The sequence below is a fragment of the Colletes latitarsis genome, chromosome 3 (genome assembly GCF_051014445.1).
Source record: "Colletes latitarsis isolate SP2378_abdomen chromosome 3, iyColLati1, whole genome shotgun sequence".
Taxonomy (NCBI): domain Eukaryota; kingdom Metazoa; phylum Arthropoda; class Insecta; order Hymenoptera; family Colletidae; genus Colletes; species Colletes latitarsis.
In genome coordinates this window covers 37,559,196-37,573,263 of record NC_135136.1, presented here as the reverse complement: position 1 = coordinate 37,573,263, position 14,068 = coordinate 37,559,196, and the positions used below count along the sequence as shown (strand labels likewise).

Sequence of the window (14,068 nt, the reverse complement as noted above, 5' to 3'; positions counted from 1 at the left end):
CAATCTGGGCAGTCGGAGCCTAGCTCGCTGCGAATGGCGCGGGGCTATTTCCGGTTCGGTATCAATTTGATAATGAGAATCAACCATAATTTGTATATACGTACCACGTGCGTTTTCGTGATATTTGTAAATGTAACCCCATGTCATAACTGGTCATAATAAATATTTAATTATGGACGAAAGTCGAAAATCTCGTGTTATCCTTGAAGAATATGGTGTACCTAATGCGAGTATTCAATTGACATGCGAGAAGTATATTATGTTTATGTGAGAAAATTAAGTATTAATGTCTGTTCAATTTTTTAGGCTTCCGAATATACAAATTATCAACCACAATACGATTGGAATTTACACAATTTTAAAAAAGTAATACACTATTTAAAATTATGCATGATCATTATATAGAGAAACTTAAAGAAAATTAATAAAATTATATAAATACTCATAATATTACAAATCTTTTCATTATTGGTGTTATTGTAATTTTTATTGTTATATTATTTTCAGGAATTTAAAATACAAGTTGTAAGGGAGTCTGAAGGCGAACGAGAATTAGAATTTGATTTAATTGGTTATCCTGTTGGTTTTGCTAATGCATTTCGTAGAGTTCTTCTCAGTGAAGTACCAACCATGGCTATAGAAAAAGTTTATATTATAAATAATACAAGTTTGATTCAAGATGAAGTTTTAGCTCACAGGTAAAAGAATTACATATTTGTAGTAATTTGGACTTCTTTTAAACTAGTACAAATTATAATTTATATTTTTATTTAAAAAAAATGTAAACTAATTTTAAAGGTTGGGTCTCATACCGCTTCAAGCTGATCCTAGGCTATTTGAATATCCTTCTTCTACTGCTAAAGATGAAGATGAAGTTAGTGACCAAGATACATTAAGATATGAACTTAAAGTATCATGCACTTGGAACCCTCAAGCACCCAAAGATTCTCGAAGAACAACTGACATGTACAAGAATAGCAATGGTATAGAAATATTTCATAAAATTTAAATCACTAGTTATGGTAATAAATATTTAACTTTATAGACGTTAATAGAAACTATATTATTTATTAGGAAATAGAACAACTTTTGAATCTAATGAGTAAAAAATTCTGTTTTTTATAGTGTATAGCAGAGACATTAAATGGGTACCAATTGGACGTCAAGCAGAACTTCACCCTCGAGGTATGGAACAATTAGGTGTTTTAGAAAATGATATCTTGATATGTAAAATGCGTCCTGGTCAAGAAATCCATGCTTTTATGCATGCGGTAAAAGGAATTGGAAGAGATCATGCTAAATTTTCTCCTGTAGGTAAGTTCAAATCTGATCAAATTTGCATTAAATTATTAATACATTATTTAATTTTTAATTACGAATATATCCATATTTAGCTACAGCATCATACAGGTTGTTACCAGACATACAACTTATAAAACCGGTTAAAGGTGAAATGGCAGATCGCTTAAAAAATTGCTTCAGTATTGGCGTCATAGAAGTAATTGAACAAAAATCAGGTGATCCAGATTCTCGTGAAGCAAGGGTGAAAAATCCTCGCTATGATAGTTGTTCTAGGAATGTGTTTCAGCATGAAGACCTCAAAACATGCGTACGTTTGAGCAGAGTACGAAATCATGTAATTTGTAAGTATTAGATAATTTCGTGTCTTTTTCCTTTTTTAAACAAATTTCATGTATATTAATTAATTCGTTGTACCATTTTTACAGTTACCATCGAATCAGTGGGAACATTACCTCCAGCTGTATTATTTGTAGAAGCTGTGAAAATTCTTAAAGGAAAGTGTAAAACGTTTTTAGAAGAACTTGAAAATATTGGTCAATAAATATATATGTAATTTTACTTATAACATTTTTTTTTTTAATTTCTTGTAAGTTGTTATTTTCAATAATTTTAAGTATGATAATTTATTGACATAAATAATTTTTCATCGATTTTTATACAAATAATACCATTTGTGTAATTATAAAGACAAAATTAATATTTTAATGTTCTTATGAGAACAAATATGTTTTTAAATATTTAAATACTACTCTGCATAAAATACGAGTTATGAATATTATATTGATTAAGGAATAACAAAGTATTCGTATATATTCAATGAATAAGATAGTAAAAATAAATACTGTTTTAATAGTTACTACATAATTATATGTTATTTACTATTTGTACATTATTGTTTGAAATTATTTTTCAATATTTAATATTATTCAATATTACTGTCTTTTAATCGAGACGTGACTATTAAAAATAATAATAATAATCAAATTTATTTTATTTATCAATTATATTTTTCATTGTTATAAAAAAAGTCAGAGTAGGTCGTACGGAATAATGTCAACGTACTTCGCGACAGGTTGGAATTGCATTCCAAGGAAGTTCTTAAAAATTTATATAAAAGTTTACCTAAAAATCTGTTGGAAGTCATAAAAAAAATGGAAGATGTACTCACTATTAAGATTTAAATAAAACACTTACATTTTTATGAAATTTTCATTTTTCTTCGTGTCCTATCATTTTGTCGCATACGTTTTTCACATAAATAGATATATCTTCCGGGAAACAGTGACCGCTTTCTCGCATGTTATTAAGGATGGCATACTGTTTAGATGCCTCTATGTATAAAGTATTTGAATAAGTCATTGATTTTGAGAAATTCGAAAAATCGAGGGCTGTACTATAATTTTGTTGCGGAGTGTACTTCCATATCATATACACGATTGAGATTTCTCTTACTTGCCTCGAAATTGTTACGTCATAAGTAATATTATTTTGCAGCATCGTCGTAGTAGTTTTTACGGTTACAGATAATGGGATTAGGAAGCTTCCGATGGAGGATACTATTGATTATTATATCAGCCTTACTTCTTTGGCAGTCGTCGAAAGTTTGGCTAAATTTCACGCAGGAAAAATCTGTCATAGAAGGTAAAAAAAATACATATGTATGTGTAAAGATCGCGATGCAGTTTAGAATGTATTAATTGTTTTGTTTCCTTTTGTATTTCACATACAATTTAATTATATTATTATCTTTTAAAATATTTTAGAATTATATTTACGTTTACAGAAGTTAATTGCATTTGATACGCATACCATTCAAAGTGAGATATGGTTTATAATATATAATATTACGTCTAATCTCTTTTTCACTTATTGATCGTATTATAAAGTGTGTATTTCATTAATTTGCAGATTTTTTAATATATTCTAATGTAAATATACATATACTTTTGTATAAATTAATAATATGTTCCTGTAATTACTAACTTTTTTATCTGTGTATCGATGCTTTAAATAAAAATTTTAATTTTCAATTACACAATTTTCTTGATTTTCGTGGATATCTGCTAAGTCATGTATAGCACAGCTTCAGGACAACCAACTGGTAACATTAAGTCAAAAAGATGAGCGGGTCACTCAGAAAGTTCATGTCGCAGTGTACTATGAAGCATTATGTTCAGATTCACGTAATTTCTTCATTAAGCAATTGTTACCGACATATCACAGGATTCCTGATAACATACAAGTGGAATTAATACCTTATGGAAAAGCTACAGTAAGGCATTTTATAAAATAAGGAAAGAAACTATGAAAAGTATTATATTTTTTCTATCTATATAGTACTTAAGTATTAATTGATTTTTGAGTAAACAATTATGTAATTTGTTTGTTACATTTATTATATATTAATTTCATATATTATTAAAACTATAATAGAATACATATACAATAAAATACTTTTATCTTATTACATTGTACAATTTTTTTAAATATTATAATTCTCATTATGTTATACACATTTTGTTATCATGCACAATTTTGATTTATTAATGATTATTTATAAGCTCGACAATGTATTTAGTTTGTTTTAAAAATTGTCAATATTAATAAGATATAAATGTATATTTTAAAAATTGATATACTTTTCAGATGTTTAGTAACTCAAGAATAAATTAAAATAATATGCTTACACGTGTGAGCAGAAATATATTCTGCAAGAAAGAGTATAAAAACAAACTGATAATCTGTACAAAGAAATGGAAATAATTGTTTTAGTTCTCTGCCTTAAAAATCAGTTAATGCTAGAGTATTATAAACCATGATACATATCCAGAATTTAATTCATTAATATCTACAAAATAAAGCCATATAGATTTGATATCTTCTTCCTTTTTATTGTTATCTTTTAACTATATTCAGCACAGATAAGAATTTGTAGATTTCAAAAACTATTCACCAAGTTCAAACTGTTTTACAGACAGCAAAAACGGAAAATGATTATGAATTCATGTGCCAACATGGACCTACCGAATGCGAAGCGAACATTATTCATGCATGTTCTATAGATATCATAAAAAATGTATCTATTCAGTTAGAGTATTTATCTTGCATGATAAAAAATAACATAGAACCAATGAATATTATGAAAACTTGCGCAAAAAAAATGAATATAGACTATAATAGCATTTTCAAGTGTTCCATTGGAGCAAAAGGCAAGGAACTCCTAGCTAAACATGGAGAATTAACAAATTCTTTAACACCAAGAGTTGTTTTTATACCAACTGTAGTACTTGATGAAGTAAGTAGGTGTTTTAAAACGATTTTAGCATTTTTTAAAAAACGAAATATTATATCGATCATATATTTTTAGAATTCTGAAAACCAGGGGAAAATATTAAAAAATTTGCTGCAAGAAGTGTGTCTACATCTTAAAGTCATGCCAGAAGGTTGTACAGTGTAAAAACATGTTAAATATTTATGAAACATATCCTTCTGACATATTCATGAAATACATTATTTTTTACACAACTTTTTACGTGTATAATGAGTATTGAAATTTCTCAAAAATTACCTCGAAATTGTAAATGAAAACCTTTAATTTTGACCTATATTAAATATGCATTAAGTAATTGTACATAAACTTTGTATAACAATACAAACTATTTTATGACAAAATTAATATACTTTTATATATATTACATATTTTTGCAAATTTAAATATAATAATCTAATATTTAAATACTGAACAACTAGCTATATTGCTATTGTAATTATGTTTTCGATCTTTTTTGTTATAGTAAATATAATATAACAAATTATTTTTTGTAAAAATAAAAATTGTTGTGTTCCCATTAACCGATATGACACTCAACTTCAATATTATTGATTCGCTCGAGAAACTTTCAAATTTAAAATAAAGAAGCATACTCACAACTTTAAAATGAAAAGCCCTATAAATATACATCACTGGTTCCTAAGCTCTCCAACAATACTATTTATAATAAATTGAAAAAATATTTAACATATAATTGTACTTGAAATTAAAATCATTAATTAATATTCATGACTTACGCCTCCATTGTAGTAATATGCAAATAGTATATTCTATATTAAAATATATTTTTATATAATAAATTCAATTGAAACAAGAGCAATATATAAGATGAAAGTACTCAAAAAATTATTGTGAAAAATTATGGTTTGAAAAGTTTATCGATTCTACATTATAAGAATCAAGAATCAATCGGTCATTTAATATATGGGAACAATTTATTAACTTAATATCAACACTTTATACAAACTGTGTCGCTTCGTCACGCACGAAAAGTGAAGTATGCCTTTGATATGGCGGAGAATATCTCACATACATTAGAAATAATGAACGTACATATTTCAGATACAGGAGAAATAAATGTGTATCGAGAATCTCTTTTAGCCGAATGGATAGTTACATTTATTAGAATCAAGGGTAAACATGGAAAATAAATAATTTCTTATTCGCGTCACGACGGAGCTTCATAAATATCGCATTTAATATAATATTTCATATATTTTCGAAGGAAGGATTAAGAACAAGAGTGACTCGAATAGAATTTCAACTATTTATTTGTAAAGAATGAACGTCTCGAGAAACGATTTTTGAAAAAGCCGGAACGCAATCTTTTTTACCACTGGACTCAAGCTATGGTTACTCTCGAGACCATAATACTGACTTTTTTTTCCTTTTTCCTGTTCTTTTTTTGTTTTTTTTTGTCTTTTTTTTCTTTTTTAACTTAGTATCGGCTCTCGGCGCTCGTCGCGGGAAACTCTTAAATCATTCTTTTTCTTAAATACGGAAAAATTAGTTTAGAGTATATATAATTGGCGACACGAATATAAAATTAATATTAAATACTGGAATATATTCTTTATAACTTAAAACTTAGACACTAACTGTCAATGATCGATGAAACGAGCAGCAACTGTTAAGCATTTAAATAGGGATGTTTTTCGAATAAATTCTATATCACCATTTACAAAAGGACTTCTTCGCGATTCTTCTTTCCTTTTTTTACAAAGTGAGAACATTTTCGCTGTGAATCGCTAATTTTAACTTTTTGTTCACAATAACGATAACAGCTATCAGAACGATCGCAAGTGAAGTAAAATAGTTAAGAACTCTTTTTTGTGATTCGATCACCTCAATTTTTATGAAAGGTTTCTGAATTAGTGAAACTTTGAAGATATGTTAACGCGAATCTTGTTGACAGTGAATTATACATATACATCTGTCGGCAAACTATTTCTAGATGCCATCGAAAATGACGATGAGATAAAAACGGCTGAAACGAGAGGTCCATTGGTTAATGAAGGAAACGAATTGAGTAGTTGTGACCTAAAAATGAAGATACATTTATTTTGTCTTTTTATGATCAATGCGATCTAGGTCACCAGAAATACAAGTACTTCTCATTTTGTTCACTTCAATATTAAATAATAAAGGACTGTGGAGGAATTGTTTCTTTCTTCTTTTCTTCTTTTTTTTCGTAAATTAGTTTTATATATATATATAATATATATAAATATATATATATATTTATGTATATGTATATATATATATCTGTATATGTATATATAATATATAATACATATATATTATGACTGAACCACCGACGACACACGCATGTGTTCCCACTGTTCGGTGCCTGCTTTTTACTCTTAGTTCTTAAGTAACATTATCGTACGAATCGCACAAATCACACCAGTTTCTCCGGTTCTAGTTGCTCCGCTTATGAGACTGGCACGCACCCCTGGGCGAAGGAAAATATAATGCACCGATCACTGTGACTTGACTCCCTTTAATCCCTCATCCCTAATTCTCCGTTGTTTCTTTTATATTTCAACAAAAGTGGTGTCGACGTTGTGTAACGCGCGCGAGTTTAAGGCTTTCTCAGTGGAGACAAGATACAAACGGGAGATTAGAATGAAATTGGATACAGAACGCACTTGGTGAAACGTGTTTTTATGTGTTTTGTGTATAATGCGTGTTATGTATATACATATACATACATACATATATATACACGCACACAGTATATATACATACATACATATATATATATATGTATATATATATATATATATATATATATAGATTGAAGGCATAACGAAGTTGAAAAAGCATAGAGAAAGAAGTTTTTTTTACTAGGAATGTCGAGACTTCAACACGACTCGATTCGTAAATCCTTTGACTCTACGCGAACGTAGGTCTGAGTTAGCACTATGTGATTTCGAGCATTTCAAGATTTCTCCATATTTTTTTTTTGTCTTTATCCTTGTACACCTTTTGTTTGATAATATTTTTCGGTTATTAGAAGAATTAAATTATCCACTAAGACGCACACAAGGAATCCAGCGTGTTCGGACCCATTAATAAGCCAAAGGTCGAAGCCATTGTTTTTTTTTTTTTTTTTTAATTCATAAAACACTAAATATGCCGTTATTGATAAAATTTTGCTACGACGTATGCTGTATCGATGACATTCGTTGTAAATAAGTTTCATTGATCGAGAAACAAATAAAACAAATCTCAATTTATCTCGATCATTAAACGAATTTACACGACGCATTATAATAGCTTGTAGATCTTTCCCTTCTTTCAACACTTTTCCTTTCTCCTTGCCCTACCGAGCGAGTTCTTAGTACATTGGAAAGCAGTAGAATCGGTTAAAGAAAATTTGTACGAAAGAATTTTCGCATACACGTGCATAGAAGAAACAGGAAAAGGCCAAAAAGAGAGGAAAGTAAGAGAACATACTATTTACCTTTATCATCAACAAACATGCGCACGTCTGTTTTTATACATATATATATCTAACGATTTTAATTATACTCTTTTATACGGAAATAAATCATCTTTTGTGTATATACGTGTATGTTGTGAGTGTGCTGTATATTTGTTGTATTTGTGTATGTGCGCGTGTAATATGTACCTTTCATGTTCATGTTGTGTGTAGTTCAGTATTTCGTGTATTTAAAGATAATGATTTTAGTGGTATAACTCTTTAATTAAACAATTGCCCTGTATTACTTATCGTTAATGATGATTAACGCGTGTTGGACGTTGACTTTTCGCGTTTTACAGACATCATTGCGTCCAGATATAAGGTTTTTTCACTTTCTGGTCGATTCGCTTTTTGTTAACATTATTTTTTCTTTGTTTCTTGATTTATTTTAATACGTCAACACCACTCCGAGTTGCAAGTTTTTCCATTACACAGGTTGCATTCACTTTGATGTCATCATTGTGACGAATTCTAGACAAACAAAAATTATAATACTTACAATTGTTATTTTAATAAACAAATATAAATTGAAAATTATACGCAAATTTAAGCCTAGATTATATCTGAAAGCTTTAGAAATTTAATAGTTATTAAAAGTTTAAACCATTTGTAAAAGTATGATAATATGTGTGAGATAAGAAATTTTTTGTATACAACCTTCATAATTAACTTGGCCATCACCATCAATGTCAGCCTCCCGAATCATTTCATCTACTTCCTCATCAGTGAGTTTTTCGCCAAGATTTGTCATAACATGTCTGAGTTCCGCTGCAGATATGAAACCATTTCCATCCTTATCAAATACTCTGAAGGCCTCCCTAATTTCCTCCTCACTGTCGGTGTCCTTCATTTTGCGAGCCATCATGGTTAAGAACTCCGGAAAATCGATTGTGCCATTACCTACAATTCCAAGTATTTTTAATTTCGATTTTTTCTGAAATCAGATTTTTTCCAATATTCTTAATAATGAGGTATTAATAAAGGCATAAAATTCTTTTGTTTCTTTTTCATTATGCAAAAATGAATGCAAGAGAAATGTATTTGAAAATAATATATTACCCATATTGCATGCAATGTAATAAATACAAAAATTGCATAATGAATAGTACAAAATAACTTTTATTAGAATAATGTAAAATAAAATTAAGAAAAAATACCATCTGCGTCCACTTCATTGATCATATCTTGAAGTTCTGCTTCTGTAGGGTTTTGACCTAGCGATCGCATAACTGTACCCAACTCTTTGGTTGTAATTGTACCATCTCCATCTTTGTCAAATAGCGAGAACGCTTCTTTAAATTCTGCAATTTGTTCTTCAGTAAGTTGATCAGCCTTTAAACAAAAAAATCCATTTTATAGTGACCATTAACATTGGACTATTTTAATGTTGAAATATAAAAGTATTAACTGTATTTACTCATATATTAACAAATATAGAAATAATCTTGTTCGTTATTTAAAATATTTTTCAAATAAATTTTGAATATGTAAATATAAATTATATAAATTTTTCCTAAGTATTTTTTTTCAAAGATTTAATGTTAGATATACATGTATAATCAACTTTCTTCGTATAATCATATACAATAGTTTTCTTGTGAATACCTTTAATGATTCAGTTTGAATATTTTTGTACAATATGCTATAAATATACCAATTACACAATTATTTTTTAATTAGACTAATTTTTATTTTTAAGGATGAATAAAATTGGGTTATACATTTTGGTACCTATAAAATATTTGAAGTTTATGCTTATATTTTACATGATGGATTTATATTTAACATTATATACACATGCAATTCAAATTTAAAAATAAGCAACACATACATGTACATAAAGTAAATTTAGATTATAAGTACATTAATAAATAAAGGATCATCATTTGATGGGAAAAGTGTATTATCACAATTATACACATTCAAATAAAAGCAAAATCATATAGAACAAAATAATTTATATTATTTTCAACTTTATATGAATCATATGGTACAAAAATATGAACAAAAAATTTAAGTGTATTTGAAACAATTACACATTAGATAATAATATATGAAACAATTTTAAAATTCATTAACATAAAAAGTTGTTTAAAAATTGAACTATAACTTATAGAATGAGGCATTTCACAATATAGGTCAATTGTGTATATTAGGTTTGCTTCTATATAATTTTACATAAAAATATCCAACGAACATTTAAACATAATATTATATCAAATATAATTTTCGTAAATGAAACAATAATCTGATATTTATATTTCAGTTGTTTATCGATTAAGAGTAAATACGTATTACAAGTACGAATTTATTTTATTCATATTTCTTGACGATAAAAATGAAAAATTTTTATTTTGTCGATGGAGATTTATTTTTTTATAAGAAGATTCGTACGAATAAAAAGTAATTTTCTATGTACGAATTTGTAAGAAAATGTATTTTAGGTTATGCGGCGAAACGTTAATAAGTAATCTCCGATATAATTTTATGATTCAAAATAACAGTTTCAAGTTTCAAATATTATAAAATATATATTATCGCATGAAAAAAAATCAAGAACTAAAATTGTACCGTAAAGGTCTGAAGAAATAAATATATTTAGAGTATATTATAACTATTTTTTTTTTATTTCTAAGAATAACCATGAAAATATAGCATAGACTTAAACTGATTTCAATTACAATAAAAAGTTAATATTTACGATGACTGGTTGAAGGCTGGGTACAAGAACGTATAAGGAATACGGGGAATTGGCGCAATGGTGAGAGACCGCGAAAATCAATAGCGAGGTATACTCTGCAACGGTGATTGTTGAATGTTACAAAACCTCATGATGGGAGAAATAACAAATATCCAAAGATAAGAAATATACTGAGTCATAATTTTCAATTGAATACTTTTATTCGAAAAAATTTGTATTAAAACATTATACGATGAATGGTAAAACAAAAACTAGGACAATGTTGTGAGTTTTTACTGTAACATGAAAACAAGTTCATTTTGAATATATAATCTCGTTAAAAAATGTATTAAACGTAAGAACGACATAAAGTATCGATAGTAAAGAGTAACGTATGTACTATACTATTGGTCAGATTCTATTTTATACAATTTCACATAAAACCATCTTTGCGTAACAACTACTCGTGAATCGTTTTAAAAATTCGACAACTGGTTAGGAAGTATAATGGTTATGTATAAATATGTACTTGGTCAGAAAAATTATTATTCGAGCACGTCAGTGACTTCGTACAAGTTGAGAGTAGAGTTCGCAAAGTATCGAAAGCGGAGTACCGATAGCAAATTATCTCGAGGAAGATTCAATAATCTCGAGATAAGATATCTCGATTCGACAGACTCATGAATTTACAATTTTGAAGAAGCCTTTTTAGCGTCATTCGTTGTCGAACTTACCGTTATACGCATCGATATACTTGACACACAACGTATTATAGACGACGTCGGCTCTCGAAACTTTTCACCGTTGTGACCGCCGCTCTGCTACACTTCTTAACGTAGTAAAAGACTCGAAAATCTTTGGTCTTTTTTTTCTGATCAGATCAATCGATCACTCGATGTTTTCGCGACTTTTATCCCCGAACTCTCTCAATTCATGACATCTCCAAAGATTGGGAAAAATATATAGCTACTGGAGGAAGAACGGATCGATAGTCGGTTCATCTCCGCGTACCGGCCATTACGAATGTAATATCAAAATAGTGCGTAGGTAAAAGGATGTGTATGATAATGTTGGGAATGTCGTACAATTAAGAAGCGAATATTTCCGATTTCTGAGGAAATGCACAGGAAAAACGGTATTTCCGTAAATGCGTATCGAGTCGGTTGCACGTGCACTCGGCGCGTCAATGCGGCAAACGAAAGCCAAGGCGAGGGCGAGGGCGAGGGGCCGCCCGCCGAGCGACGTCCGTCCGCATAGGCACACGCACGCACCAGAAAACGGAGAATCGGACTTACCATTTTGGCCCGTTTTACGTCTCGGTACGCTCGACGATTTCAAGTATCGCTTGAACACTAGACACAAAGGATACTGTTCACAATTACCGGGCAACGTGGAAAAGAAAACTCGTGTGCACGAAAGCGCGGATAGACACGCAATACGACACGGCCGACGAGAAACACACTCGGGACAGCAATGGAGTCCACCGTCCTCTCTCGGTGTACGAGCCTTTCTGCCGCTTGTCTCGGTCAGGTATCACTACGCCGCCCCTAACGGCCTACACGACGACGTCTCGCGATTGGTCTGAATCATAGGCGGGGGTTAAGGGGAGTTCACGCGGCGATGCGCCGCGTCGTTCCCTACGCGGTCGACAGATAGTTCCGTGCGGCTTCCCCTCTGTGAAAACCCTGAAAAAACGACTGGTTTTTAATTGGACAAATGAGAAGAAGTAGGAACGACACGACACCCGATCTACAGAATGGTCGACACGGACAACCGTGCAAATCCGTTTTACATGCGGGGTGGGTGCGGTCGTGTTTACAGGACAAGTCCGGGCGAACTAACCGGGCCTGTGATTGGCCAACGCGCACCTGCAATGCGTCAGGCAGCCGCGCGGACTGTGCCGCCGCCGGCTACCGGGTCAAAGCCGGGCTTCCCTGCGAGAGATGGCTCGAATGCAATGAGCGCGTTTTTCGGGCGCGTTTAGCCCTACACCTCTCTTTCTCCGTTTCTCTCTTTTCCCTCTCCATTCCTATCTCCCTCTCCTTTATTCTCTTACTCTCAGTCTCTCTTTCCCTTCGCTTTCTTGCGATTTCTACTCAAGTTATTTTTTATTTATCGTTTCTTGAATTGCCGAAGGGGTCAACTGTACCCAAAGCGTTCATTTGGTAACTTGACCGCGAAGATTCTTGTAAATTTCAATCGGCTGCTGATTTAAACCTGTTTCTGGCATGGCCGGAAATCCGCGCTTAAATGACAGTGGTTGGGTGGAAAATAGGGGAACACTAGAGCGTTTAGGAGAGGTGGTGCGTCTCTCTCTCGACTCCGTTTTGTACCTCGTCTTCTAGACGATATTAGGTCACGATGGGTTAATGCTTATGGACTATATGAAACGTTTTAAAACGCTTTGAACATCTTTCGAACGATATCGGTTAATGAATGATCGATTCATGAGAATCCATAACATTGAAGAAAAGATAAATTAAAATGAACCTTTGGTCTCTGAAAAATTGTATGTTTCTTTCGCACTTTCCAATGGGCTCCTTTGGTAAAGGAATGTATTTGGTGCATCCCTTACAGTAAAAGTACATTCTTTTTAAAATTTCTCCACATAATATGCTTCTTATTTCTCTCAACATACTAAAGGGTTTATGGATCACAGTTTAACCGTTTGAGTACCAGGGGTACGTGATAGCGCTTCTGCTATTTTATATTAAGAAGTACAAGACGATCAGTTGAGCCTATCGGGGCAATGTCGACTCTTTTTGATAAGGAATGGTAGAAGTCTGATCGCACTGCTTGTGACTCAAACGGTTAAGAAACATTATCTTAAGTGATATGAACATTTAATACCTTATTTGCTAAAAAGTGACAAATACTGAGTTAAAGTAGACTGCAACGTTTAAACCTTCTATCTTTCATTTTTAAAGTAATTCTATTAAAGATTTTCCTAATATTGTCGAATTTTATTTCTAAGTTTAGTAGAAAGAAAATATTTAAGTGGCCTATTTCACTTGGACCACCCCTTGCATTAACTCCAGAAGTGCTAGCGGTTTCAATGTCCTTTCATAGATTCGGTCGATATCTCCTTAAATAAAAATAATGCGCGTACGCGTTCACACGACAAAGGTGTATAACGTGATTAGACGAATATATCACCTTACCTCTAAAAATATTTGACCGATTATACATGTTACAATATTATTTGCAATATTTAACAAATTCTAAAGTTGCGTTTTTCGTAATCATCTATAAATCCACGTATAGC

At 30.9% G+C, this 14,068-nt stretch overlaps 3 protein-coding genes and 1 long non-coding RNA gene across 4 annotated transcripts; 2 read left to right on the top strand and 2 right to left on the bottom strand.

The window, feature by feature from the left end:
• The first annotated feature begins 92 nt into the window (after window positions 1–92).
• On the top strand, window positions 93–1,860 carry Polr1c (RNA polymerase I and III subunit C). Its single transcript, XM_076762922.1, has 7 exons — window positions 93–226; window positions 307–366; window positions 508–698; window positions 799–983; window positions 1,126–1,314; window positions 1,395–1,643; window positions 1,728–1,860. The coding sequence occupies exons 1-7, from the start codon at window positions 173–175 to the stop codon at window positions 1,841–1,843; spliced, it is 1,044 nt and encodes a 347-aa protein (XP_076619037.1). The 5' UTR covers window positions 93–172; the 3' UTR covers window positions 1,844–1,860.
• LOC143340692 (uncharacterized) lies at window positions 1,582–2,896 on the bottom strand. The gene is made up of 3 exons (XR_013079484.1): window positions 2,759–2,896; window positions 2,497–2,633; window positions 1,582–1,789 (listed from the first exon to the last, which is right to left on the bottom strand). It is a non-coding gene; the product is annotated as an uncharacterized LOC143340692 (long non-coding RNA).
• LOC143340690 (gamma-interferon-inducible lysosomal thiol reductase-like protein) lies at window positions 2,630–4,827 on the top strand. The gene is made up of 4 exons (XM_076762923.1): window positions 2,630–2,943; window positions 3,381–3,574; window positions 4,277–4,597; window positions 4,670–4,827. Exons 1-4 carry the CDS (start codon window positions 2,829–2,831, stop codon window positions 4,757–4,759), a joined length of 720 nt encoding a protein of 239 aa, XP_076619038.1. The 5' UTR covers window positions 2,630–2,828; the 3' UTR covers window positions 4,760–4,827.
• Window positions 4,828–7,731: 2,904 nt separating this feature from the next.
• LOC143340691 (calmodulin) lies at window positions 7,732–12,345 on the bottom strand. The gene is made up of 4 exons (XM_076762924.1): window positions 12,099–12,345; window positions 9,281–9,455; window positions 8,781–9,023; window positions 7,732–8,594 (listed from the first exon to the last, which is right to left on the bottom strand). The coding sequence occupies exons 1-4, from the start codon at window positions 12,099–12,101 to the stop codon at window positions 8,566–8,568; spliced, it is 450 nt and encodes a 149-aa protein (XP_076619039.1). The 5' UTR covers window positions 12,102–12,345; the 3' UTR covers window positions 7,732–8,565.
• Between the last annotated feature and the right edge of the window lie 1,723 nt (window positions 12,346–14,068).

Excerpts from the sequence above, each read along its gene's own strand:
- Polr1c (XM_076762922.1), top strand. The coding sequence starts at position 173 with ATGGACGAAAGTCGAAAATCTCGTGTTATCCTTGAAGAATATGGTGTA. Across the intron at positions 227-306 it reads AAGAATATGGTGTACCTAAT|GCTTCCGAATATACAAATTA; the intron begins GCGAGTATTCAA and ends TCAATTTTTTAG. Across the intron at positions 367-507 it reads ATTTACACAATTTTAAAAAA|GAATTTAAAATACAAGTTGT; the intron begins GTAATACACTAT and ends TATTATTTTCAG.
- LOC143340690 (XM_076762923.1), top strand. The coding sequence starts at position 2,829 with ATGGGATTAGGAAGCTTCCGATGGAGGATACTATTGATTATTATATCA. Across the intron at positions 2,944-3,380 it reads GGAAAAATCTGTCATAGAAG|CACAGCTTCAGGACAACCAA; the intron begins GTAAAAAAAATA and ends AGTCATGTATAG. Across the intron at positions 4,598-4,669 it reads CAACTGTAGTACTTGATGAA|AATTCTGAAAACCAGGGGAA; the intron begins GTAAGTAGGTGT and ends ATATATTTTTAG.
- LOC143340691 (XM_076762924.1), bottom strand. Across the intron at positions 9,024-9,280 it reads CAATGAAGTGGACGCAGATG|GTAATGGCACAATCGATTTT; the intron begins GTATTTTTTCTT and ends TTGGAATTGTAG. Across the intron at positions 8,595-8,780 it reads TGGCCAAGTTAATTATGAAG|AATTCGTCACAATGATGACA; the intron begins GTTGTATACAAA and ends TTGTTTGTCTAG.